This window comes from Trachurus trachurus, assembly GCF_905171665.1.
Source record: "Trachurus trachurus genome assembly, chromosome: 7".
NCBI classification, from domain to species: domain Eukaryota; kingdom Metazoa; phylum Chordata; class Actinopteri; order Carangiformes; family Carangidae; genus Trachurus; species Trachurus trachurus.
Window position 1 is genome coordinate 12,896,417 of NC_139901.1, and position 27,994 is coordinate 12,924,410.

At 42.7% G+C, this 27,994-nt stretch overlaps 1 protein-coding gene and 1 long non-coding RNA gene across 3 annotated transcripts; one reads left to right on the forward strand and one right to left on the reverse strand.

Annotated features, from left to right (window-relative positions):
* Window positions 1–481: 481 nt before the first annotated feature.
* spen (spen family transcriptional repressor) lies at window positions 482–27,059 on the reverse strand. 2 transcript variants are annotated; one of them, XM_083976187.1, is made up of 15 exons: window positions 26,622–27,059; window positions 23,368–23,688; window positions 16,162–16,776; window positions 13,132–13,289; window positions 12,761–12,961; window positions 12,528–12,679; window positions 12,298–12,423; window positions 12,039–12,152; window positions 11,835–11,948; window positions 11,641–11,741; window positions 3,704–11,525; window positions 3,236–3,580; window positions 2,947–3,141; window positions 2,635–2,793; window positions 482–2,530 (listed from the first exon to the last, which is right to left on the reverse strand). In XM_083976187.1, exons 1-15 carry the CDS (start codon window positions 26,702–26,704, stop codon window positions 2,399–2,401), a joined length of 10,638 nt encoding a protein of 3,545 aa, XP_083832313.1. In that variant the 5' UTR covers window positions 26,705–27,059; the 3' UTR covers window positions 482–2,398. The 2 variants fall into 2 exon arrangements, with proteins under 2 accessions (XP_083832313.1, XP_083832312.1); XM_083976186.1 differs by having other exon boundaries at window positions 2,635–2,811.
* LOC310989205 lies at window positions 25,733–27,823 on the forward strand. The gene is made up of 3 exons (XR_014595525.1): window positions 25,733–25,879; window positions 27,101–27,213; window positions 27,454–27,823. It is a non-coding gene; the product is annotated as an uncharacterized lncRNA (long non-coding RNA).
* The last annotated feature ends 171 nt before the right edge of the window (window positions 27,824–27,994 follow it).

Consider the following 27,994-nt stretch of genomic DNA (forward strand, 5'->3'; position numbering starts at 1 on the left):
GGGTGAATTTTCTTTTCACACATTCAAATTAAAAATAATGTGGGAAAAACACAGCCTCTGCTCCAGGCGATACAAACTCGCATAAAGACAAAGTCAGAGCCAACATCTTACAGAACAAACCAGTTTTACACTGAACTGAAACTATAACTGACATCCCTGTCGCACTAATTCACTTTATCTCAGTCATGTCATTCAGTCAGACACTGACATCTTCTGACTGCAGAACAGACTGCAGCACCAACCAAAGGTGATGAGATCTGTCATACGTAGCAGGTTTAGTATTTTCACGTGTTGTAATTCTAGGAAAGTGTTGCAACATCTTGCAGAGACACGAAACCTGAAGTTTTGAGATAGTGAACAGAGCAGATAATGAAGCTTGTAGATTGTAAATTGAAGTTTTCCTTCAGTTTAAATCAACATAACTTCCATTTCTAAAGAAAAAACACAAAAAATTAACAAATCAGAGTGACTGACCATTTAATGATCTTCAGAAGTAAGTTAAACAACAATTTATTTTACAGTTTAAAATGTCCTCATGGAGGAACAGCAAAATACACTCAAAATGAAGATTGATCAAAAGACAGTTTTCATATTAATCACCGTTTTAAGTTTGTTTTTTGTATTTTCTTCTCATTTGCTTATCAAAAATTATAAGTGCCTTCAACATAACCATGAGAGTATTCAGCTTGCAGTCATAGAAATATTTACACCACAAAACTGACAAGCATGGTTTTACTTTCAGCATCGGTTTTCACACACCTCATCTCCCGTCTCTTTCAGACTGCTTTGTTTTGTTGCACAAAACAAAAATAAGGACCCTGAAGAAAGACAATTATGAAGGGAAAATACACAAGAGCACAGATTAAGGACATTAGTATTTACAGCTTGGCTCAAGGACACAGTTAAGGGAAGGGATGGAGACAGATGATCAGCACATCCATTAGCGGCATGATGTCAAGTTCAAATAACATTCTTTGCCTTTATGATTTTACTTTACCCTTTAGGATTAGAGAATAAAGCATGCTATAGCAGATCTGTCATGAAGTCACAGCTTAAATGACCTCAGGATGCAAAGGATGGTTTCCAGACAGCAGGGGGCAGCAGAGGACCACATCATGGAGAAGGAAAAGAGGAATACAAATGGAAAAGGCAACCCCCACAATACAATACAGTGGTTCCTTCAAAATGAGGATACAATTTCAAAATGTAAAAGCACTGTAGTAACAGAGTTGGGTTGATGAACAATACCAAAAAAAAAGGAATCAAGTCTGCCCTCTGAGTGGCAAAATACAAAGTCACATATGAAAATAGGTTCTGATCAAATTTCGTTTTTAGATACATTGTGTGTGTTGAGCGTTTGCAAAAGACGTTTTGGCACAGAATCAATTTAAAAAATATTTTTTTTGTGAATATCACTCCTGGATCCTGCACAGATCCTTCCTACCATCCCCCTTCATGCCCTTGCCCAAAGAAAGAGAGAAAGAAAGAAAGAAAGAACAAAAGAAAGAAAGAAAAACACTGAGATTTGATGATCTGTCTTGTAAAATAATTCACTTGGTCTCTCCACATTGCTTCAGTCTTTAAATATTTATAATATTTACAGTTTCACAATTGTCCACAATACCCTTAGGCTTAAAGAAGATGCAAACAAAAATAAACAAATTAAATATTCTTTATATAGTCCCCTGTTGAGGCATTGAGTGTAAACTGTACAACTCTAAACGTCCCCTCACGAGTTCCTGGGGTAGGGAACACTTAGGGATGGAGAGTTGAGTCCGGAAATGAAGTAGAAGTTGGCTGATGGTGAAGGAGCAGAAGCAGAATGACTGATCAGGCTGAAATGATTCTCGATCATTTTCCAGGCAATGATTTTTCTTTTATCTTGCGCAAGCATGGCTGATTACGAGAGTATTTCCATAACATGTATCATATTGGACTCAAATCTGTACAGAGTTCACAATTTTTTCCTTAATATAGTGCAATGACTTCTCACATCGTTTGTCTTTAAAAAACAAAGAAAAACCACAATCACTTTTATGAAGGTAAAAAATATCCCATAGGAAGGTCTCAATCCATAGCTTTGAGTGCTATGAATTAGAAAAGGCTGCACAACACCTCCAAAAATGGCAAAAATGAAATGAATAATCACAAATGATCATCAAAAATCCCCAGTTGACCCTTCATATCCTCTTCGTAAAGTTATAGTTTTTGGAATTCATCGTCATTGGGTGACTTAAGGACTTGGTGAAGTGAAAGAGAAAAGGTGAGTGCATGCTAAATCAGATCTTTAAAAAAAGTCAAACTCATAAAAATATGAGGCAATTCCAGTTTTACAAAACTGGACGAGTCCAAAAGGGCTGGTGTTGGCTTTGTTCAGGAAAAGAAAAAATGGAGGTAATTAAACAGAGGCAATGACGATCATGAGGTGAGGGGAAATGCTGGAGATGCTGTTGAGAAGATCTGGTGCCAGTCGCGAAAGGTGGCTCTCCGAGAATTCACACGGCGGGAAAATCTGCACCACGTAAGCTGGCTGCCAATCCAAAGATGAAAGGAACATGATGAGAGAGGGAACAACTTCCTCGTGATCCAGAATATTATAACAAAACAGAGGTAAAACAAAAAAAGACAACAGACCTGATTGGAGCCAGGGTTGGGCACATTGATGATTCCAGCTGCCTGTTTGGCTTGCAGGTAGGTGATGAAGCCACTTTTCAAGGCTTGGGTTTGACCAAGGACGTCCTCTTGGTCTCGACCACAGGGCAGAGCCAGTAGCAAACAGTAGTCATTGTCCACCTGCCGTGCACGATACGTCTTTACCAAATTATAAACACAGAGCACAAATTACAACAGCAGGATAAATGCACCTTATTTACCAAGCTTTTATCAAGTTATTAGGCAGAATACAGACTCAACTGAGTCTTCATATAGATCAAATTTTAAACTCACGGTCATTCTGCGAGCCACACTGTCCAACTGGGAAGCCTCAAGCCTCATTCTCTGGACGATACGGAGAAGAGGACCTCCCTCCGGGGGCGGCAGAGAGCGTTGGGCCAGCAAGGTGTTTCCAGAGACAAAGTGCAACTGGACAGCAGCTTGGTCATTCTTCAGTGCCAATAGGCCTTGCCATACAATGGGATATTTCTATACAAAGAAAACAGAAATAGTAATTATACTTAGATTTTATCTCTATAATATTGTCTTGACGCTGTATTCTACTGGTCATATGTCTTCCTACCGTCAAAAGCTGCACCATGTCAACAGAACGGTGTCCTGAATGGTCCAGCTTGGCATCGGGCCGTGGCTGCAGTGAACTCGATGGGGGTACTGCCGGTGGGGGTGTTGGCAGGAAGGACGGGGGTCCTTTCTGCAGAGATAGATCTGGCTTGTGAGTAAGACTCATGGGGGACGTCATGGGAGACTGGTATGAGGGTGAGACCGTATCCCCTGCTATTCGAGAAATGTGTGAGAGGTCAGAAGAGGTAGCATGGCGAAGATGGGAACTCTCAGGCTTGGAATCACTTCCTCCCCCATGGGACTGAGACATTTTACTCCTGTGACCCAAGTCAGGCTCCGAGGGGACCTGTTTAAGAAAATGCATACATGTGAGCGATGTACAGTATATTCTAAAATGCAATCAAAATGCTGACTATATATTTTTGCTTAACACAAAAAGCACAGATAGAATAAAAGTTTATCAATTGACCTGTGAAGATGTAATGCCTTGGTTAGCCAGGCTGTGTCCTGGGAATTGAGATGGGAAGCCCCGCATGTCTCGGTACACTGGAAAGGAGCCTGTGCCTCCTGGATGCATCAGCTGAACCCCATGAGTGTGAGGAGACACCATGACAGGACTGGATGCATGGACTCCCCGGATTCTACTTTCACTGGAGGGTGGGTGAATCAGCTTTCCTTCTAGTGGTTTGAGAGATTCTTTTGTAGACAGCTCGATGGCCTTCCCCACAATAGGACTCTTTGAGGGCCCAGAGATGTTGCTTGAAGCCGCCGTCCCGGTCTCAGAGCAGCGTGACTGTCGTGCCTCTACAGCAGTCTGCTCTCCCAGTTGCTGATGCATGAGGATGCGCTGGTGCATGTCTCTGTACTGGTCCATGCGAATGCTTTGGTGGAGACCTCTGTGATCACTGTGAATCATCATTACATCTGACTGTAGCTGGGGCACTGATGGTCTACTAAGGGCTTGGTTAAAGTGTCTGGGTTCTTCTTCATTTACACTGCTGCCACCACCACCACCTGACACCGACCCCTGGGGACTTGAATGAGACTGCAGTACCAGATCTCTGATGACATTAGGCTGTGGCGTGTTCGAGCGCTGCGGAGGCCCTGGATGAGGAGAGGACAGGGAGTCACCTCGCCTTCCATAGTTTATCCCAGACATTGGTGGGGTGTTCATCCTGGCTTCGTGAGTCATTGACTGAGTGACGCTGTGAGGCTGAATTATGACAGATGACTGCTCTGAGTGCGGGTGATGCATACTAGAATGATATGTAGACATTGGTGGCATGCCATGAGCCAGAACAACAGACGTTCCAATAGAAGAACCACTTGGAGGGCCAGCTTTGATAAAGGGTGAAGGGGAGTGAACAGTCGTTCGTGGAGACTGGGGTTCTTGCTTGAGGTGTAGTGTTGACCGATCAGTTGGGTTTCCAGGGCTAGGGCTCATGCGGTTTCCAGATAGCGATGGGTGGTGTGGACTCATGACTGGACTGAGGTTGGACTGCTGAACAGCTTTGCCAATATCCATCTTTTTAGGTAGAGGTTCCGTCCCCAGGCCTCTCTTGCTTTGCTGCTGCTGTATGACAGCTTGATTGTACATCAAGACTTGAGGAGAACTAATTGGCTGTTGGAACATCTTTACCACCCCACCCTGGGATGCTGTGTGATATGGAGCGTCTGATTTGTCACAGCCATGACTCTCCTGCTTGGTGCTGGAAATTACAGGTTGGGTATTATAAGACTGACTGGTCAAGAGGACCCCTGTGTGTCCATAAGCTACAGGAGTTGGAGCTGCTTTTGGAGTAGGCGACTGGGATGATGTGATGAGCGGCTCTTGCTTTATCTGAGATTTGGACACAGATTGTTGAAACTCTATATCACCAGCACTGGCTTGAGGGATTTGACTAATTTTGGCTCTCATTCTGTGAGGCCCCTCAGTTTTCTGACCAGAATAACTCAAAACAACAACACCTTCTGATGTATTGACCCTAAGGCCTGGACTGGCGCCTGTATTGTAGGGAGTGGTCTCAACAACAGAGCGCCCTCTATTGCCATCCTCTACTATATCCATGCCATGGTAGCGATTATTCTCATTGGAGTTTGCTCTAAATTTCTGCTTGGGAAGAGATAAGCCAATGCTTCTGTTGCTTAGAGAAATACGTGGAGCTTCCTCTGTATCATAAGGCATTGGAATTCGACTTATCACTGAGGTAGCAGGAGAAATAATTGTGTGCTGAGCCTTCTCTCCACAGTTCTGCTGAGACTCTGTTAATGGAGATGGTTTGTGGTGTATGGGCTGGATGGGGAAATGCGGTCTTTCTTCGGGATGCAACTGTCTCAAACTCCCCGTCTCAGAGCGATTTTCATTCTCTGACATCCGTGAAGGCTCTGACAGTGCAGATGTCACCATGGTGGTAGGTATAGAGTTGCTGTTTGATGCAGATACATATTTGGGTTCCATTAAAATTTTCCTTAAGGTACTAGAGCTGGGGTCAATATCTGAAGCCTTGGTGTCAGGAGGCATTGGGGGATTTGCTGAAGGGGTTGCAAGAGGAGTAGATGCTGGTAAAGACGGAGTTACCACTGTGACATGACATGAAGGTGCAACGTAGATTCTACTTTCTTCAGACCTCTGAGGCCAGTCAGGGGAAAGTGGCATTTTGGCTGGCCTCAGCAGGGGTACGCTGAACTGAGATACAGGCTGTGGGCGAGCAGGAGCAGGGGCAAGAGTAGGGGTAGATGGCTCCGCTGCTTGGGGATGCTTTTTACAACTCGAGATGTTGCTTGTGCCTGAATGGAAGGCAGATTCTTTGGGTACAGGCTGTTCAACTTCAGGCTGTTCCGCCTCTTTGGGCGTGTCTACAGTTATGGCACTTGTAACATCACGTCTACAAGTTGCAACAGCAGTGACCACAGAGGCAGCTGCAGTTGCCCCTGCTGTGACGGTAACTGCTTTTGAATTGATGGTTTCTGGGTCTTCTGGGATGGACTCGGGTAACTTGACTGGAGAGGGCTCTGATTGTGAAACCTCTTCAGCAGTATCAACTTTCTTGTTAGCTGGACCTTTACGACTTCTTGACTTCTTCGGGGTTTTTGCTTTCACTTTGCCAGTTTTCTTGGGTGTTTCGGGTAGTGGGGGGTCTTCAGCTACCTTAGCCTCTGTCCCTGGCCCCTTTGGGCTGGGTGTTAGAGGACCTTCATCTGAATCTGCTGCGAGAATACTGTTGATTACCATGTGTGTTTCAGGTTCCATGATCTCATTGGAGGAGGGGGATACCAAAGAGTCAGGGGTTGGAACAAGAGCAGTGTAAGTAGGAGCTGCTGTGAATCCATCTCCGTCCCCACATAATTCTTCAGCTGTTATGGAATCAATAGCTGCAGCAAGTTCAGTCTCACTTGCAGGGTTAGCTCGCTTTTCCTCCTCTACCTCAACTTCTGGTTCCACTATGACTGGAGGCAATATGGTCGGCTGCTCTGCAGGTGGTTCCTTGTATGGCCGAGGAGGTTGCTCAACCGTAAGTTTGGCAATATTTTCAACTGCCTGCTCTAGTTCCATCTGCCGTGCCAAGAGAGCGGCCGGATCCAAGGGAAGTTCAGGCTCTGATAGGGTGTCTTCTTTCTCCTGAGTGCCAAGCTTATTTGATTCATTTGGAAATCCTGTCACCTTTGTTTCCTCAGTCTCTTGTATGACCGATTTTGTTTTTGTGATTGTGGGGACTTCAAATGTCTCAGGCTCATCATCCTCTGAACGAAGCAAACCTTTAACGTCATCGACGCTTACACGAATCTCAAGATTTTTTAAGCTGTGCGATTTATCTTCAGCGATCTGCTTGGTATTTCTTTTCAACCTTGCAGTTTTCATTTTAACACCCTTTTCGGGCTGTCTTCTCTCAGAGGAGCTGGTATCCATCTTCTCACCATCAGTAGATTTCTTTCCACCAAAATCTTTTAAGTCTTTTTCCTTTCTGTGCACTGGTGGACTTGTGTTTTCCATTTTTTCTGGTAATTTTATAAATGGGTCTAAATCAATTTTAGGCTTAAGCTCTGACTCATCGTGACTTGCCAGACTAGCTTGCTCGGCTGATGTTGTTGTGCTGCCAGACTGTTTGTCTATTCTACTTCCTTTCTTATTAACTGGGGCAGATGAAGTAAGGTGTGATTGTTGTACTTTCTGGGTGCGGGGTGATCGCCATCCCTCAGAGGTTTTCGGGACCTCTACAGTAGTTGAGGTCTCTTTCATTTCTGTGTCCTCTTCCATCATTTTCTGCTGTTCCCCTTTTACTGGTGATGCATCCTCACTTCGTTTGATGCCTCTTTTAGGTGGGCGTCCTCGCCGAGTATTAGTAGATGGAATTTGAACATCTTGCTGCATTGGTTCTTTGTCAGCACCACGTTTGCGCATAGAGCGTGATGGCTCAACTACCTCTTTGCCAGATTGGTCATCTTCATGTAGCGTGGCATACACCGATTTTACATTCCTGCGACGTGTCCTGCCATGGATTAAACTTGACTCAAGGTTTTGTTCAGAGTCTGAGGCATGACTTGGCGACTTTGATGTTTTAGACTCAAGTGATACTTTCGGCGGTTCTGCTCGAGGAGATGAGGCCCTTTTCGTTCTGTCAATTCGTTCACTCTTTCGTGTTGCAGGTTTCTCAGTGGCAACATTTTGGGGAGGCTGGGAGGTGCGTAAAACTGGTAGTGGTTTTGCCCTTTTGTTCTTGGGCTGTCTGCGATTTGGTAATGGTTTTATTTCAGCCTCTAGTTCTGGCATACATGCCTCACCATCTGTCTCAGATTTCTGAGCTTCCTCAAAGTGTTTAATTTCCTGATTCTCTGTTTTCGATTCTGCTTCAATTTCTGATTTTTCTTCAATCTTTGGATAGTCAGAGTAAGCACACTCTGCAGTCTCCCTCTCAAACCCAATTAGGGAACCACCAGGAGTGGGAGGTTTGTCTTCCACAAGGGGATTATGTTCCACTGCCAAACTATTACCAATTTTCAGTTTGGGTTCATTTAATTCTACTTTTGTTTCCATCTCGTGTTCTGGTTCTGAAAGGGCAAGTGGAGGGGTCAGGGTTAGCTTAGGAGCAACTGATTTTAAGTCTTCCATGGAAAGAGAACGGGTTGGGGACACCTCAAGAACGGGATCCACTTTTTCTTCCTTGGCAACTGACACATGTTGATCTGAGCATGGAGTTAAAACTTCCTTCTTTTCTGGTGACAGATCTTTAGGGGAAGGAAGAAAAGGTGAAACAGACAAGGTTAATGGGGGGCTGGGCGATTTGTCCTCAACCTTCACCACTGGCTCAGTTTCCTTATCAGACTGCGTATCACAATTCTGCACTTCATCTCTTTTAATCTCTGGCACTGTCAAATCATTTTCAGGATCAGGTAGGGAGTGGTCCTTATCCTTTTGCTGCTGAAGCTCTAAAAACCGACTATGGAAAAGCACTATGGGCTCTTGTGGGACATCACTTCCCCCAGCTTCAGGTTGTGACTCAGCAGCACTTGGCTTACCAAAAGGCCTTCCAACTCCAGTTTCAAAATCTTGGTCTTTACGTTCAAGATGCTGCAAACGGCGGGAATCCTGCTCAAAGATCGAACTGTGGAGGAAGCGAGATGCAAAAAGTTCCTGTCGCTCTTGGTCCTGTGGCTTAAACTCCTCTTTTTTATCATGCAGCTTATCTTCAGAGTCAGGGCGAATCTTCTTCTTTTTCAAATACCAAGGAGGAATAGGTCGAGGTGCTAGCGCTACCTTGCCCTTATCTGAACAGCTGTGGGAGGTTGGGAAGTGTGAGGGAAGAAAGGACCAATTATCTTCCCTGGAGGAATACAGCGTCTTGGCTCTTTCAAGGAGTGCTTTTGTATCAGGAGTTATAGTTTTATCTAATGCAAACGAATAAAACTTATTCTTTTCCAAAGAGCCTGAAAGCTTCAGGTCAGTCATTCTCTCATCCCGTTCCCTAAGGATATAAGACAAGGAACTATTGGACTTGGGAGAGATGTGTTTGTTTTCTACATCATCATCTGAATCTGACTGCACTTCCCCAGGCTCCAAATCCTGACCAAGGCGTTTGCGGATATTCTCTCGTTTTGCAATATCACTTGGGAATGTCATTTCCATTCTGAGTGAATCAGACTTGATCCTTCTTTCCCACCGTTGCATTAAGTCCTCATCACATCCAAGCAATGTTGTCTTGAGTTTTGGGAGCTCAGTGTCGGAAGACTGAAAATGTCTGGTTGACAGGCCCAAAGTGTTTTTGAGTGATTCTGAGTGTGGAAATGTATCATCTGTTGTTGGAGAAGACTTTCTTTCTTTGTTAATAACTGACACAGGGATCTGAGTGGTTTCGTCTTCTTCGTTTGTAGGAAAGGGACCCGTCCCTATTGAGGATGTCATACTTTGATAAATGACCTCATTCAACTTTTGAGAACTTGAAAAACTGCACTCACTTTTCACAGTGGGTATTTCAAAGTCAAAAGTCTCTAACTTCTTTCGTTTACAAGAAGAGAAGTCATCACTGGCCATTTCCTGAATTGGTTTTCCAATATCATGCATGACATAATCCTTTTCAAAGTCAGGAGTCTCATCACTTGGTGGGTTTTCAAACTTGACCAACTTGTCAGGGTCTCCAGGCTTGGGCCGAAGCCACCGACTCTGTTCAATTTGTTTTGTGCAAATATGAGACTGGTCAATGTGCACCAAGTGTTCATCTCCATCATCTGAGTCTCTGCACTTCCCTCTCTCTTGGTCATTTTCAAACAGAACCTGTTTCTGTTGTTCTCTTATTTCATCCAAATCTAGACTGCCATCATCTGATATCTTGGTGAGACTGGAGCTGTTTTCACTTTTTGAGCCCTCCAAGTCTATTTTAAGGTAGGTAGCGTCTAATTGATCTGTGCAGTCTTCGGGCAGCTCCCCAAGCCGTGACTGCCGCTCTAATGAGAGGCCTACAGAGTTGCTGTCACAGTCTTGTCCGTCCTTGGGACTGTTAGAAGACACCAACCGGACACATTTATCCTTGTGGTGGTCTTTTTTATGAATCCCTTTTAGCAAAAGGTTCTTATCCAAATCAGTCTCTTTAGCATTGTTCCATAATTTATGAAGTCCAGATCTGCCGAGCTCCTCCTCACTGGTTCTCTTTTGTCTATCGGTTTTCCCAGATTCTTCAAAGCGCCTTTTCCTTGCAGCTAAACGGTCAATATCCACAGAAATACTGCTGTCAAATCCCATATCAGATTTTCCATGTTTTTTGGATTTGATTTTAGCATCCTTGTCAATAACCTCAACTAAACTGTGAATGTTCTTGTCTCTAGGCACCTTTCCATGCTTGGAGATATCACCTTTTGATGGTTCTGAGCGAAATGGAGGACTTCTCTGGTCAGCTGAAGGTGATGCCAGTCTAGGACTGTCACTTCCACCCCTCGGTATCTGTTTATCATGGACAGCATGACCAATCAATTTGCCCTCTTTTTCTTTCACACGTGTTAATTGCACAACACAAGGCAGAAGGTCCAACCGTCCTTTGCTTGAACTTTCCTTTGGAATTTTACTATTTTTAGTGCGAAGAAGAGACTCAGGACTAACATCTCTTTCAAGCTCAGGCTCTGTCTCACAAGCTTGTATAATAGGTGATGCAACTTTGAGCTTTTTGAGCCTCTGTTTTTCACTTTTGTCCTTGTCCCCTCGATCCTTACATCCAGCCCGTTTTTCCTTTTCAACCAAACTCCCTCTGTCTACTTCAAAAAGTCGATCCTTCTCAAGCTTGTCCGTTTTATTATACCTTTCAGAGCGTGCTTTTTCCAGTTTTTCAAATCTGGGTGGAGAGATTGAACTGCAGCTTCCACTTCTGTCAGAGGACCGACAACAAATACGGCGATCAGAGTCGCTTGGTATCCTCTCAGAGAGCGAGGGAGATGCAGTGGGGCTTGCCGGACGACGAGAGGCAATGTGAGATGGACTTTGGCTACGCTCAATGGTCCTCCTCCCGTGATCGCGCCCACGATCCGTTTCAAAGCGCTCCCTCTCTCTTTCACGTTCCCGTTGCAAGTAGCTGTATTTGCGAATGTCCTGCTCATAAGGATCTGCTCTGTATTCCCGATACTCCCGGGGGTCTTCAAAGTATTGTGGATCATAGTAATCTCCCTGATATGGGTCCCATTCAGTGTAGAACTCCCGGCTTCTTGCAGGGTATTTACGACGTGGATCTTCACTAAATGTCCCTGGTGTTGTTCGTACATTTTCAAAATATTGTCTTTCTGCTGGAAATTCATATTGGGTTCGTCGATCATCCCTGCCAAGAAATAAATCAAAAAGAACAAGCTGTAATTTCATCATATTTTGGAATCAATATTTTTTGTTTAAACATTAAGGAAGTATTGACGAGAAACATGATTATGGACACAAACCTTCTTTCAGAGAGAATGTCATAAAAGTCTCGAATATCCTGGCCAGATGCTTGCATTGAACGATAGAAAGCCATCTGACTCTCCTGATTGGCAAAGTCCACCTAAAAACAAAAAAGAATGATTAGTTGCACTTGTTTAAGCATATCAGACATTGTGACATAATAAGAGAGAGCCCCCATTCTGGCTTCACTTGCCTTAATTTTACTGCCACCTATCTTCCACCCCTTTGTGTCTTTGACGGCAGCCTGTGCATATTCAATGTTGTTATACAGGATGAGGGCCATTCCTTTCATTCTGTCAAACACAACCTGCGGAAGACAGAGGAAAACAGAGTCCCAAGGTGCCAAGAAGTAAACAATGGGCAACTTATGAGGAGGGAAAAATAAACACTTAATTACCTTGACAACGTGTCCATAGCGGCAGAAATGACGGGTAAGAAACTGCTCAGTTGTATTCGATGCCAATCCATCCAACCAAACACATGTTGTAGGCATACTTTTTCCAAAGCCAAGCTGAAAAAGAGAGCATAAAATGTCAGATTGTAATTGTTCATACAAATTGTGCTCATAAATATTACTAAGTGTGGCAGTGAGAGTGAGGAATGTCGTGCTAGTGTAAAGACAAGGCTTAAAATTAAATTAACATGAATATTCTCACCTTCAGTCTGTTGTTACCGAGGTACTCGCCATCCATCTTCTTTATGGCCTTGCAGACACTGGCGATGTCGCAGTATTGTAAAAAGGCATACTGTGGGGCTCCATTCACCTTCTTAATGTCAATGTCCTTTAAACATAATGAAAACAGAAACATATTGTCAGGAAGTGCAGTGATATCAACCTGTGCAGCACTATATCTAGACTCTCAACCACAATACAGTATCAACCTACCACTATTTCTCCAAAGCGCTGGAAGATGTTAAGCAGGTCATGGTAGGTGGTGGTCTTCTCCAGGTTTCCGATGAATAATGTGCGTGTGGCCTTCGGATGAAACTCGTCTATCCTCTCGTCCAGGGGCCGAAACTCATTCTCACTTTCTGTCTCTGGAAAAATAAGAAAGTTCTCATTTGACATTGTTTGATTTTTTTTTTTTGCTGCACTAGAGTTTTAAAAGCAGAACGTACCAGGGCCGTTCCAGGCTGTAACGTCAATTTGCATGCCAAAAAAAAGCTTCCCCTTGGATGCGCCAAGTGCTTTTTCTTGGTCCTCTTGCTGGCGGAAAAATACAAGCCCATAGCGTTCTTCTGAAGCTCCATGGATTTGTACAGACGTGACCTTTCCATGTTTCTTAAACTCATGAAACAAACCATCCTTCAGGCTTGTATCTGTTGTAAACACATCAAATGTTTTATTAAATATACAATTAACAGTAGTGATTTCTGATAAAACAAGGAAAATAAAATGCTGAACAATATGGAGAAATACAGTGCACCAGTATTTCTGTATATGAAAAGCTTTTTATCACAGAACGCCACAGAAGCACCTTGTAACTAACCTGTGGAGCGCACGGGAAGATTTTGAACCTTGATGCCAAAGCTTTTACGTGGCTCATCCTTGTCGAGTGAGGACAAAGGAAGTGCTGAGGGCGCAGGAACAGCAGCAGACTGCACCGATCGTGCCGGGGAGTCATCGCTTGAACTACTGCTAGAATCACTGTCGCAAAAAAAGGGACATGGACTTAGAGAAAATAAACATGATGCTCAACATCATCTTACCAACTTGCAGATAAAAAGCTAGTTCATTTCTGTCACTGTGACTGGTTGTTTCCTCTGCCCAAACCATGTAACACTTCAAAACAGTCCAAAATATACTAATATTTCCTACCTCAATATCATGATAAATTCTTTTGAATAATTTCCAGTGCTATACTGTGAATGCAACATATTCTACCTAAATGAAATTACTTCGATTTTGGAAGCTGGATTATAAGTGCTTATAGCTATATTTCAATGCACAACCAAGAATAGCAGTTAAAATGTGAGCTTTGTAAACACAAAAAGGTGATAAAACAGGAAGCTGTTATTTAAATATTATGCAGACATTTTAGATTTTATATAGTCGTACATTTGCATAAAAGCTCATGCAATGCACAGTGAATGTGTTTAAAAACTGCAGCATCTCTCAGCTGACGAGGAGAAAAACACCCTTCTTTCTCCTCCCCAGTCTACATTTACATAGTACATCTGAATATCAGCATAAAGAGATGGTGGAAAATTCACAGCTGCTGCGTGCACCTTCTCGCTCAAACCATTCCCATGCCTGTCTCAGCTTTCTAGGCCCTCTGCTGTTTGTTTCCTTCTCACTTTCTCCTCCTGTGCTCAGACACTCCCGGAAGTGCTGCTGACGGAGCCTGGCCTGTGGGAGTGGGCAGACAGCCAGCACTGGCCAGAAATTTCCAGTTCCAACTGGATCTCACGGAGGGGGGGAGCCATTACCCATACAGAGAGGTAGGCAGTGAGAAAAATATACCAGCCGTCTCCTGAAATTCTCCCCGTAGCACTACCTCATCAGGCCACATGTGTCGCTGCATGTCAATCAGAGCCGTGGACTCTGACCAGAGGTGAGGCAGTTTAACAAAAAAAATAAACAACGGGGCAGCAGCGAGGCGCAGTTACACAGTGAAGCTCATCTCAGGGGCAAAAATCTGCAGCACTCACTCGCATTAAATTTTCTTAACCTTTTTTTTTTAAATTCATGCATCATTTCTGCAGCTGCTGCTCAACAACAATAACCTAGTTCGTCTGATAAAAATAAATATATTAACAACAGCATTATAACAACACTCAAGGCTGCACAAAAACAGCTCAACTAGGGTTGTCAAATTTAAAATGGAGCCAACACCAGACTGCCTGCCATAATTAAAATGATATTTAATTTGGTTTTAACGCCAGAATTAAACTTGCTCTCACATCCTGTCATGAAAACATGTTAATTACACATATCCAGAGTAATAATAGTAACATTTGTGTCTGTTGCAGCCACATGATTCGACCAAGGTTTAAGTTAGGGTGTGAATTCAAATTTATTCCTAAAACCTTGTCATGCATTTCTAAACATAATTGTTTTTTTGTCATCTGGTGTGGGATTTACAAAGTGGTTAATTCTGCCCAAGGTCTTTAAGGTCTTTAATATATTGGTGACAGTAACTTGTAAATCTATGGTGATCTGTAAGTCACCTGACTGATCAATGGACAGTATAAAGAAAACAGAAACAACCTCAGACACCACCTTATGAGGGCAGGATAGTTGAATTAAACAAAATGTACTGGGCAACCAGTTTCGTTTTTTCAAGACATAAAATAAACCTGATCTTAAGCATGAATAAATAAAACCAATCAATAATAAATCAAATCAGATCTCAAAAAAGCAAAAGTGTGTCACTGCAGCAATTACATGCAACAAAGGTATTTTTCCTAACAGACAACTGCTATTAAAACCAGTAAATTTAAATGTTTGCCTTTGAAAAATTAACTAATGATGATCTGCTTTAGAGTTAACACAATTACAATGTGTGTTAAATTATTTAAAATGAGCGAAGTTAAAAAGGTGGCATCCTTGCGCATCAAGATTTTAAAGAATATATGGGGGTAAAACAAGATAGGGCTTAATACATAAATCTTTCCTGTCATTCTGCATCTTCAGAACAGTTTTTAATCTGTGTCACATGCAGGATGGAGCAGAGGTGTGTGCAAATCTTAAACAACGGACAGAGGAAGCCTGTCGTTGCAGCCGTTAGAATGAAAGTGTAATTTTGCAACAGTCAGTCAGTCACCTCCACAAAAAATCAATTCAATCCATCACCCTTAAAATAACAAACGTGCACTGAAGAAACACATGTAATGACACAGTATTTGGTTAGGATATCTTCAAACGGTAAACCACAGCTTCTGCACACTGGGATGTTGTGCAACAAAGTGTTCTCATTGGGAGTCCACACTAACGAGTGACAGACGTCAAATGCAGATCCAAGTCTTAGCTTGTTGGTAACACCTGGCCTTCAGCTGCAGAAGTCAATAGAGCCAGTGTGGCCAGAGATGGATATTGGGGAATATTGTTTTTAAAAAGAGAAACATAGAAACAGAAGTGTAGAAATAATTTTGATCCACATTTTTAGGAAAGCCGACAAAAGTCCACCACACTGAGATGGTGCATGAGCTGTTCCACTGTGGGTTTCGCTGAGATGCTTCTTTCTTTACAAAATCTGGGGTGGTTCACAGTAAGGAAAAGTGTAATTCAATTTATTTTATTAATATACCGTTAAATTATGAATTATACAAGTCAATATTTATTAAGCTAAAGATTTTGGATTAAAAATGTGCATCAGGGATCCATTTAAACTGTGTTCAGCTCGTTTTAGCCTTACTAGGACCATCAATATATGAGATGATTTATTTTCTCAAAAGCTGCAATGAACAGCAGCATTCAGTGTTCAGACTCTTTCTCTACTTTCACTCTCTGTTGAGCTCCTGTTCAGGACCGTGAAGCACAAAGGTAAACAACAAGCAGTGAGATCAGCTTTACTCACCTGCCACTCGTACTGCTGCTGGTACTGCTGACTGAGTCTGAGCTGGAGGAGCGACTGCGAGAGCCTGACCCACTGTGGGAGCGTGGAGGACGGGTGGCCTGACTGGCGAGTCTCTGAGGAGAGGGGTTTCGTGAATGCGTTGAGTGCGGAGACCGGCTGCGACTGTGGCGGTACGACCGCTCCCCGCGTCGACCCCTGTCCTCCCGGTAAAGGTCCCTGTGAACCACACTGGCCAAAGTAAAGGGTTCCCTGGTGCGAGACTCATAGCGAGTCTCTGGTGTCTCAAAGCGACAGGGGCTCCTGCTGTGGGACCGGTAGAAGCCCACCCCACTGGATGTAGATCCTCCGCTTCCTCCCGTCGTGGCCCCTGCTGAGCCACTTGTTCCTGTGTTGCCAGCAACAGAGCTAACGATAGTTCCACCGACTCCCGACGACACCGTTGTACCGCTTCCACTGGAGGTACCAGACCCGCTGCCTGCTGTGCTCAGAGTCCTCTCTCGTGCATCCCGGTAATAGTCTGTTTCATAGTGCCGCTGGCGGTCGAAGCTGCTACCCGGACGCTCGTGATGTCCATAGGCACTGTGATCATATGCCCGCTCCCGAGTCTCAGCAGTCCTAACAAACAGGAAGAGAAGACAAAAGTATGTCACACCTTTGTTTTTAGATGTTGAAGCATAAGACAGTAGACAAACCAGATCACCATTTATCTTTGGTGGAATTTCCTTAATCAGACACTTTGGAAGAAGATGGGGCACTTCATTTTTTTTTTTTTTTTGGGGGGGGGGAGTCGTTTTTGATTAATTAAAAAGAATTATTAACCAGTAAATAAACTAAACTATGAGGGAATTTAAATGATTGACTGTTTGGGATAGCCGAACATCAGGCCTGTCATGTTTTCTCGGCCTAACTGTTCATGACTTGGGAGACTAAACGCATCACGTCCTCCTGCCACCAGACCACAACAGGTAGCCAACTGATCTTTCGTGCATTTCTATCATCTTTGAGCTGTTGCTTTAAGCTTCAAGCTGATTTCATTTCAATTTAACACTTGACGAGCATCCTTACTAAGGGGACAATCAACACAGACCAACAGGAAGACATTTCTAACAAGAGGCATGCAAATCTGCAGCTCATTTCAAAGTTCAACTGCAGGATATAACAGACTCGCCCGTAGATTACTTGTAATAAAAGGGAATTAAATGAGAGATTATGACTTTATAGATTGTGGAGTCATTCTGGCCTTGTAACGTCTGCCAGCTGTAACAAAAGCTTCTCTTTGAGGCGTTTTATCATTGATCATCTGAGAGGCTTTGTTCAAGGTGACTTATGACAAGCCTTTTGTTTATGTTACACGATTTGACACCAGTTGTCCCCCCTCCCAAAGAAAGAATCGGCTCCTCAAAGCATCTTTTAGAAGATGCACATTAGAAACAGTGCAAATAGGGACATTCTGCTCAGACCTGTGCGCCCTCTGTCTGAATAAAGCAATCAGAATTTAATTTGGTAATACGACTGCTGTGTCATTACAACAGTCATATTACCAAACTCCCCATAATGAGCGGGACAGGACAGCAATTACCACTGTTTGAATTCAGATTAAATTATAATCAGAAAATTAGCCATGATGTTCCAACACGGGGCGGAATATGTTTTAATATAACAACAGTTACAAACTTTCATTATACTGGTAATTAAAATAAAATAACTTTGTTTTATTCTTTGTCCATTTCAAATGAGGATGGAAAAATTCAGGACGGTGACAAATTTTCATGGAAAACAGACCTAGACTATCAAACTGCATAAAGTATCATTATCCAATGGGATATCTGTGATAATCTAAGTGTGGGTATAGATATGTGAGCTATCATGGTTATAATAAATTGGGGGTAATCCAGTTCAATGATGTGTTGTTCCAAGATATACACACTGAAAGAGATTTTGCAGATTTTCACTATAAATAAATTAAGTGAACTGATGTACAATCTAATCTAGATGGAAAATCATAAAGGTGATGTGGTGTTGAGGCCCAAAATGATGCAACATGGATGAGGAACCCAATTGATATGAATGGTATCATGTTGGACTTCTAATGATCCGAGTCTGGACAGGGACAAAGAAGTCCAACTTTCCTGGTTCTGGTCTTCATTACCCCCCACCCCACCCAAATACTTTCCACTAATATTCATGGTTCTACTATGCACTTAAGACAAGACAAGGCTTAAAGGCCATCTGATGATGCTCTGTCTATTCTCTACTATGGGAAAAGACATCTGAAATTCATGAAATATAATCCCAATTGATTCCCTAGATGGGACTTGCAAATTTTCCTCACTGATAATTGACAGAAACATCTAAATCTTTTGGATCTTTTCACTGATTTAGACTGATTCAGAGGTTACATCTGTGTGTGAAGATGGGTCGATCTGAATTCTGCTTGCTTGCCGGCTTTCATGCTGCTAAACTGTCTGCGCCATCAAAGGTCTGTAAGTACAAATCAAAGACACTTGCAACAAGGAGAAACTTCTGAAGCAGTTCATCTCATTAAAGAGAAGCTGGCAGCAGCTTTTGGTAAGTATTTTCTAATAGTGGTGCAAATGAGGGCACAATGTGTTTTGTTTTGAGTCTCAAGCAAATGTTTGTAATTAGTTCCTTCAGCAACACATAGCACATTTTTATGGGCTCTCTCGCTTTTATTTTAAAAGATCTTCCAACTTTGTTGTGCTTTCCAAGTTTGACAGATGCATAATGTGGTGTTTCCTCTAGAAATGATCTATTTGTTGTTGTGGATGTACAAATTTGTCATTTGACACAAGAGCACAGCTACAAACTATTTTAATGTTTTTCAGTGCATTTGTTAAATCTGGTCAAAGCAAATGTGTGTGTGCACCCCAATATGTGAATCTGCTGAGACGACAGTTACTGGAATAAGCTGCCTGCATGTCAGGAACCAATGTGGGTTCCACCTGGTGCTGACAAAGGGCTGCTGCCATTTCTCTTTAGATAAGTGACAGAAGAGTCTTCTTTGCATCACAATGGCCTGTGATTTCCTGAAAGGCGACTTGGTTAATGACACGTGGGAGTTTCTAAAAATGCCAAAAATGACCTTTCCTTTTCCTTTTTTTCTTTAAAATGTTATGATAGCTTTTTAAATATACCTATTTTATATTGAATCTCATTGTCCATTTGAATCAATCTTCTGATGCACTTTGACCTGCACTAACCCGTATGCTGTAGTGCTATCCAAATAAGATTTGGCAGATTGAATCTGAGACGAAAAAAAATGTTACCATACATTGACACTCAAATTTTTCAAGGCTAATATCATTTTATGTATCCATTTATTTACTAATCAAAGTCTACACTTAATGACAATGTCTGATTGGATTTTAGGGTTTGCTGAATTTGTCACCATACTTTTGTTATCGTACTAATCTGATGTGGTCAAACTGGGAATTTTCATTCTTTTGTGTTCCAATGTTATTTTCAATAAATGGAGGTCTTTCATTAGGCCGTTACACAGGAGTCTCTTGCTGCGGGGCATGGGAACAAAATGCTGTATGGGATGTATACACTCTCCTGGATCTTGGAGATAAATTGGCTTCAGAGATTTGCACTATATGACTGCATTTCAGCATATATGAAGTACAGCAGGTCGGGGGCAAATTCTGTTTCAGTTTATTTGATTTAATCATCCGTGTGCAGGATTCATGAATAGCATCTATGGCATAACGATGTCTGCTGTGAAATTGATGGATTACCTTGACCCCTAGATGCTCTCAAAAATGCTAATTTGGTGGCGCAGGCTCACTCCTCAATAGATATCCTTCAATTTCACTTCAATTTCACTTTACACAAAACTGCTTCTACATTATTCATGGAGCTTAAAAATAATTCAGCTAGACTTTTTTTGGTAGAATTTCCATCAGTGTTTGATTATTAGTCTGCTCTGGTGCATGCTAAGCACATCAACTGTTTTGGGATTATGTGAACGGCATAATAATAAGCATGCATTCCAGCAGCATGCTAAAAAGACATCTTATGTGCAGGCTCAGCCGTGTGGGAGCAAAAACATGTGTTTCAATTCAATTTGAAATTTCCAAAAGAGTTAGAAGCAGTTTATTGTGAAATATCTTTCTGTCATGCAAACAAACAGTTTGACTGTGCAGCTGTGGAGTATCCTGTTGTTCTCACCAGCTGAGGCACAAAAATGTTCTATCACAGTGCATGTCATTTACAATTTACGTCATATAATTTAAAGTGACTGTAATATAGAACTTTTTTCTGAGAATTCAATAGGAACATTTCTCTGTTTTTGGTTAATCCAGTAAATGAAATATCTGACTAACCAAGGTAATTCATCAAACTGATGCAGCAATCCTTCAAACCCAGTATTGGCATGAATAAGTCCTGCTCATTGATTTGCATCATTGGCTGCAAAAGTCTAATACAGCCTGAAATTAAAGCGATAAGCCAATATAACAAAAGGTTAAGAAGAATCTCTGATGGCTGACTGCTGCCGTCTCACTGCTGCCGTAATTATCATTTCACTGGTCGACCCGCACAGGGAGCTGCGACACCCTGAGTGTGGATCCAGTCGGGATCCTCGGATGAATGTTATACATCTCTCTATATACATATTTAATATCTCCCTCTATATGATATTGTGTAATATTTCTCTCACAGCTCACTCTTGCCTGTGGCAGGTTTTATAGTATTTATGTTTCACTATACTCCAATAAAAAACAAAAACCGTCAAAGAGCGACAGGAAAAACTGGAATAAAAGATACCAGGGCTGGGACTAATGTTTAATTTCATTATTGATGATCATACGGATTATGTTTTTAATTAATCAAAAATCAAAATTAATCAAATTTAGTCCGTTTTTTGTTCTCACCAGTTTTTCCTACGACAATATGCGAGTATGTGATACATCTTTGAACCTTTATGTTTTTCTCCACATCCCTATGCTTGTGCTGTGTAATAAAGCGTTTTATGTTTTGTTTTTTCCTTTGGTCAGTCATCAGCAACTGGATCTATTCATCATAAGGACAACAGGGGAAAAAGCTGAAGGTAGGGTCAGGTGAGAGGAAGAGAAAGGAAAACAATACAAGGTAAGGAACAGATTTCTGAATTTAGACACACAGGCAGTGATAATATTAATAATAGTGATATAATAATAATAGTTTATGTACCAGCTACTTCGGTTAGTGGGGAAAATGGAGAGAGACAGGGGTTCAAACTAGGGGGTTAGAGAGGACAGCTAAAATACACAGGGCAGGACATACCAACCTTTTGAGAGAGTGGTAACTTGACCTATAATTCCAAATACAATCTAGGGAGACAGAACTTTGTGAGCAGAAAAATGGGCAAAAATGTTGAGTGGAGGGGGAAAAAAACTGAAGCAAAATTGTTCAAAATAGAAAATGTAATCCTCATCCTCAGGGCAGGGGACCTCGCGTGTGTCCGTTTTAATTAAAATTATGAAAACAAACTTGGCTCTTGTACGGATCCAGGTTGGAACATTTTCTAACAATGCTGGAAAACGTCTATGTGAATCCATATATCCATCCAAACGTGCAGGGAGGGGCGGGGGCAAGGAGGGCAGTGTTGCACTTGAGTCCAGTGACAAAAATGCATGATATCCATGAGTCCATCTTCATCTGAGCCCTGCACCGTCGACTCCCCAACAGCAGAAGTGATGATCGGAGTAAAAAAAAACGGATAAAGTCTTGTATCTTCTTTGGTGAAGTCCTGCACATTCCAGTTTGGTCATGATGTGCACAGTGGAGAAGTGGTCAAATTCCTTTGGTAGAGGCAAGGAAAAATGGCCACCACAGATTAGGAATAATGAGGATGTCTCTTAATGGTAATCCAGATCTTTGCTCATAGTAGCACTGTATTCATTCCCAGGGTGGAGAACATTTGGTTTTGAAGCTTGTAGAGGCTCATGTCTGTTGTCTATCCATGTTGTAGAAGAGGCTGAGTCAATTAAGGAAATGCAGTTCACAGATGCAATCTGGTTCTTGGACTCTGCGTGTTATTGTATCCAAGGTTTAGTTATAGTTCCACATTTGGGAAAGAAGAGATAATCCACAGACATGAGTTGAGGTTATCTCCAGCAGTGAAGATGACAACTTTCCAGTCACAATTTCCAGGATTCTTCTTCAAATTGTATGATCCAAACATAGTCCATCTTGGCCGTTGGCAAATCTGTGAGTCTCGGGTGTGTTGAAAAATTGAAAAAAAATAATCTCCACAAAATGATGGCAGGGGAAAAAAAACAGTAATTTGCTCACTTGTGTTTTTGTGGTGTCTACTGACTTGGATCACCAGCAGAGGTCTCCCAGCACTCAAACTGTAATGCCCTGAGCTCAGACATAATCCCAAATAAAACAAAAAAATAAACAAAAACAAAAAATTAAAGCACCAAGAAAGCAACCCATACCTTTAGCATGATAGCATATCCTTTTGGTGTCTGGCCAGTGTTAATCCAACAGTGGGGAATAAATATCCTGTGTAGGTTATCCACATGACTCCGGCCCGCGAGCGAGGTGAACACCTCAGTGAGGTGTGCACGATAATTGAAACCAAATTAGACTAATCCAAACAATGGTGTCTTATACATATAATGTGTGCTCTTGGTTGTTTTGATTTATGAGGAAAAGAAGGGTGACTTTAATCCATCGAGCAGGGCATGTAACTCCAGATTAGGGGAATCCCAGGGATGGCCGTTGGACCACTCTCTCTTTTTCTCTCTCTCCCTTTCTCTCTCTCTCTCTCTCTCTCTCTCCAACAATCTCCAATAATCCTGGGAAATTTTTACGATATCCAATCTTTGCCCCGTATTTTCCGCAAATGATACATCCACCTCAGAGAGATGTTTATACTCACAAAGATAATCCCCAACAGCCATTTAAACTATCGCCTAATCATTTAAGCAACAGATACACATGTGTACAAAAATGCTCTCACTTAGGGAATATTTCGGTGTCTACCTGTGTGAAGCATGAATCCGGGAGCGCTGGCCACGCTCCGAGGACTTTAGAAGGGCATCCCTATAGAATTTAATTCTTGAGCATGAACTTGTTTTCTCCTTTTTAACCCCCAAACAAGTAAATGAATAGATGGTGGAAAGATGCTTGGAGGTAAGATGTTTACCGGAAACCACGGTTTCCCCTGCCTTCAGAGAAACTTTGTCCACTTACCCGTCTAGTCTGCGTTCATAGCGTCCATCTCTGCTGTGGAGCGACGTGGGGGGACCATACACGGCCCCCCCTGCCGCCCTTGTGAACCCTGTTACATCCCGGCCACGAGAGCCTAAGGACAGACTATCGTCCAGCCCCCTCGCGGCACTAGGAATTGTGCCTGGTTCATTGTAATCAGTGCGCAGGTCTCTGTCCCCCATCTTGTTGATAGCATTGTGAGCCTTTTGAGCACTTTTAATGTCCACAAAATCCACAAAGGCAGCGACTCCACCTTCTGAACCCCGCTTGGGCAGGACCTTGACACTCTCCACACGTCCATATCTAGAAAAGATGCAAACAGAAAAAAACAATGTGATCACCAGGTTTTCAGCTGCAACTGTGTTTGTGAATTTTTCAAACAGTGTACATTTTTTGTGGAAACCATGCAATTTCTCAAATGATGGCACCTTTTCAAACTACATAGTGCTGATGATTTCAGTGATGTCAATGTGTGTGTGCATGTTTGTGCATGTGTGTATGTGTGTGTGTGTGTGTGTGTGTGTGTGTGAGGAGGGGTGGGAGGTAAGGTGGCTTTGCTACGCCTATTTTCTGCTCTGTGGTACTTTCTTGCAAGGCAACGGTAACCCAGCAACTGGACTTGAAACCTTGGCACATTGCATGTTAATAAATGCATATATTTTCCAATATTAGCATGTTTCTATGGAGGAGGGTGATATCATATGCTTTTAGCACACACATGAGGTCTGGGCAGCGTTTTCAAAGGTGTTATTTCCTGATTTGCAGTGTGTGGGTTTAAAAATATAAATGCCTTTGTGGCTCTTATATCCCTATATATATATACTTATAAATAAATAAATTAAACATAAACACATTTGGTGCAAATTTACAAATATTAATGGACATAAAATTCTAATTTCCCTTCAAGCTGAAATATATAGTTGAAGATAGAAGTTTTTATTAAAGGTATGGGAGGGTAAGTGTTCAATTGTTTCCTTAATAAGCCCGTAAAAGACCAAATACCCCGCTAAGTGATGGTTGAATTGACTGATGTGAAGCCTATTACACTAAATTTACAAGCCCAGTCAAGGATTACAAAGCCTGCTATCATCTTTATGCGCCGTCTATTTCCCCTCCAAGAACCTTTGGGAAGTGTTTTCTGTGTCCGACACAGACAGTAGGGTGCCCATAAATTTATTGGCATGCCAGTTCCCAACATTGAACAGCCTCCGACGCCATTTTAGAAAAGCTGTTCACACTGCTTACTCATTCTGCCGTCCCCCATCTTCAATGACTTCTATCACACATTGGGCTGTCATGCACCTGCATACTCTGACTACCTCTGGGTTAACGCTGGAGCTGAGGCAGCATGCTAAAAAAAAAAAAAAAAAAAAAAGGGACTGGCCGACACAGTTTCCTCTCCGCTATTGCAAAAACACGCTCTCAGTCACCATCCCCCAGCAAAAAAAAGAAAGAAAGAAAGAAAACAGAATAACGTAACGCACATCATTTACACGGGCTAATGTAAATAAAACGGCACACATAGGTAGCCCATTATGGTGCGCTCTGCAAGGCTGCAGGAGTCACACACCAGCCCCATTTGTCTAGTTTTGCCACCGCATCCGTGCACCGTGAATAATGAGACCGAGAGAGAGCAAAGCAGGAATGTATTATCATCACTTTATATATTTTTGTGGAGGTTTTTGCTGTGGGACAAAATGCGCTCACGGTTACAGTTTGATTAAGTAGACATTTAGCAGCTTTCGTCCGATATGGCGACGCCTACATACAGCCCCCCAAAAAACGCAACGTTGCTCATATAGGCTAGGTAGGTAGACTGATGTTTTTCAGCAGTCTGGTCCCCTGCACATATGGACGAGAGAGAGAGAGAGAGTGAGAGAGAGGCGGGCTGCTATTTCCTTGACAGCCGGGCAGAGAGGGACGAGAGCGCGCAGGCAATCGTGATAGCCACACGAAAATTCATATTAACATATTTATTGTGCGAGGAGGACAACAAAGAGCGAAATTAACGGTGCATGTGTCTGGTCTGGTCTGGTCCCATGCAGCAGCCCCAAACAGACGCACGGATGGAGAAGAAAAAGCACAAATCATGCAGCTCAGTCAGGATCATTTAAAATATACACCCTATTCCTGTCGGTGTGTTTTGTGTTGATTTACCTGTGCAAATCAGCAGCGATGCGGTTATAGTGTGGCAAAGGACCATTTGTGTGTGTGTGTGTGTGTGTGCGCGCGCGCGCGCGTGTGTGTCCATAGGCGCACAAAGTAAACACCAGTAGCCTCCTGCAGCGGTACAATGTTGCATATCAGTGAACACACGGGCACAGGCAGCCTGTTCAATCACAGTCAGCTTGCAACGATATTGCAGCGTGGATGGCGGCGTGATGTGATGTCGCGTCACCTTTTAGGTTTCACCGACTTGTGTTTTACGGTTTAAGAGCAAAGGACCGACTGTTGCAGCATGAAGCCACACACACACAGAGAGAGAGACAGACAGGTACATTAGGCGTGCACATTAACCTACACTTTTGTTGGACACGTTTGGTCGAAAGCAGTGACCTGACAAACTCGCACAGAGTCAAGTGAAACACCGGGTCCAGAAACACACACACACACACACGCACGCACGCACCAGGCGACAGACTTCACAGTGTCTGCCGGGGGATGCATGCTGCTCGCACGGGGGGAAGCAGCTCGTCAGGTACGGGGCTGAAGTTTGTTTACACTGGCCGCTGGAGCCGTGGAGAAAATGTTTCCACCAGGTGTTAAAGCTGCTGCTGCTTTTTAAGTCCACATTTGGTCTCACACACACTGTTTGGGAAATGTGCAGCCTCGCTACCACACGTTAAAAAGCTAAAGTTATCATCACCCACAGCCTGCAAGTTGGTGACCGAGACTTAAAAATGGTAAAACCATATGTTGGCTGTTAGCCGTGGCGGCTGAAGCGTGCTGCCCGTCTCTCTCTCTCTGTTTTATCTGGGCTCAAATGCAGCACAGTGTTGTTGCTTATGGAGGAGCTGACAGCACAGTTGCCAAATGGGACTTTGCTACAGGGGGAACCTCCTGCTTCATCCCGACTTCACGAAAAATGTGACACAACAGAGAGAGAGAGGGAGAGAGAGAGAGAGAGAGAGATGCTGGCCGTGCACTCGTCGTTACTTTATAGCCTACAAAAAACACAGGCGCGCACACACACATACGAATAGGTACACACGTTGCTCATTAGCGTTTCTACTCACCGCTTGAAGTGCTCAATGATTTTCTCCTCTCGTACATTTTCGGGTAAATTTCCCACCCATAAATGTCTGGTTTCCCGGACCATACTGTGTGCTCCTGCTCCCCGATCATACAGATGAGTTTGCTATGTCAGTTTCTTCCCGTGCAAAATAGAAAACGATTGCAAAATAAACGCCGGACAAGAACAAAAAATTTACGGCGCAAATCATTGACTGGTCGTTGTGACCCAACGTAAACCATTAGGTTGAATCCCCGCACGCTGTTTGATACTCTTCACTGTTAAAGCGCGATCTTGCACCTCGTGAACGCGCCCCGGACTGTTCCCGTGACTAGGCGCGTCCCTGACACCATGCGACCTTTGGATGTCGAAAGAAAGCATGTAGCTTCCTAAAAAGATGCAGCAACTTCGCTTGTAATGAGAGGCACACAGCGCAGGCGTGGCTTTGTGTGTGAACTTCTTTTTTTCTCCCCGATGAGATAGTCGCCCGCCACCGCGCATGCGCGAGAAAACCCCTGGTTGACTGCTGGTGCTTTGACATCTGAGAGGCTTTGACTCACAGGAGGATCCCATCAGTGCTCCTTGACTGTGGCGAGGTGAGGCACTTTGCAAATAGGAAAACTAAATTAGCCTAAGTTTTGTTTTATATAGGCCTATTTTTTTATGTTTCATGATTGTTATAGGTTGCAATTTATTTTTAATGAATGCAAAATCAAGTGAACCATCCCCATTTTCAGAAATGATCAGTGGAGCGTTCAAGATCACTCCCTCTTGGCTGATACCTTGTTGAAGTATATCAATCATTAATCACTCTGACTCAATATTTATATTTACAGGTATGTAATTGGGATCGGACCAGTGTGTACAGGGATGGGCTCCAACCTGAACAGAACAACCTACTTTGAAATGTGATCTATTGACCACCACTAATTGCTTCATTTATCTGCAGAACTTGGGTAAACATTTTAGGCTACATCAGTAAATCAGACATTCAGTTACACAAGGTTTGATGATTTTGAGATAATAAAAAAAACAGAAACTTCAGCCTGCAGGAAACAGGAAACTAAAAGGGCCTGTTGTTGGTGACTCTGAGTGTTTATGATTGCAGAGTAACATTAGTTAGAATAGAGTTATTAGGCTACTTAACACAGCTTTGTGATTCTGTACATTTCTGCAAATATAAATGGATGTTAAATGAATGGAAAGGCCTGGAGAAACACAATACATGTAAAATGCTTCCACAGGGTTTGATGAGTATGAAAATGATGTGAATGATGTGATCATAACCCTAACCTAATAGTTTAGACAATATCATTATCATCAATAATTAATATATTTATTGTTCATCTATCCAGTATTGTTCTAGACTTTGAGAAT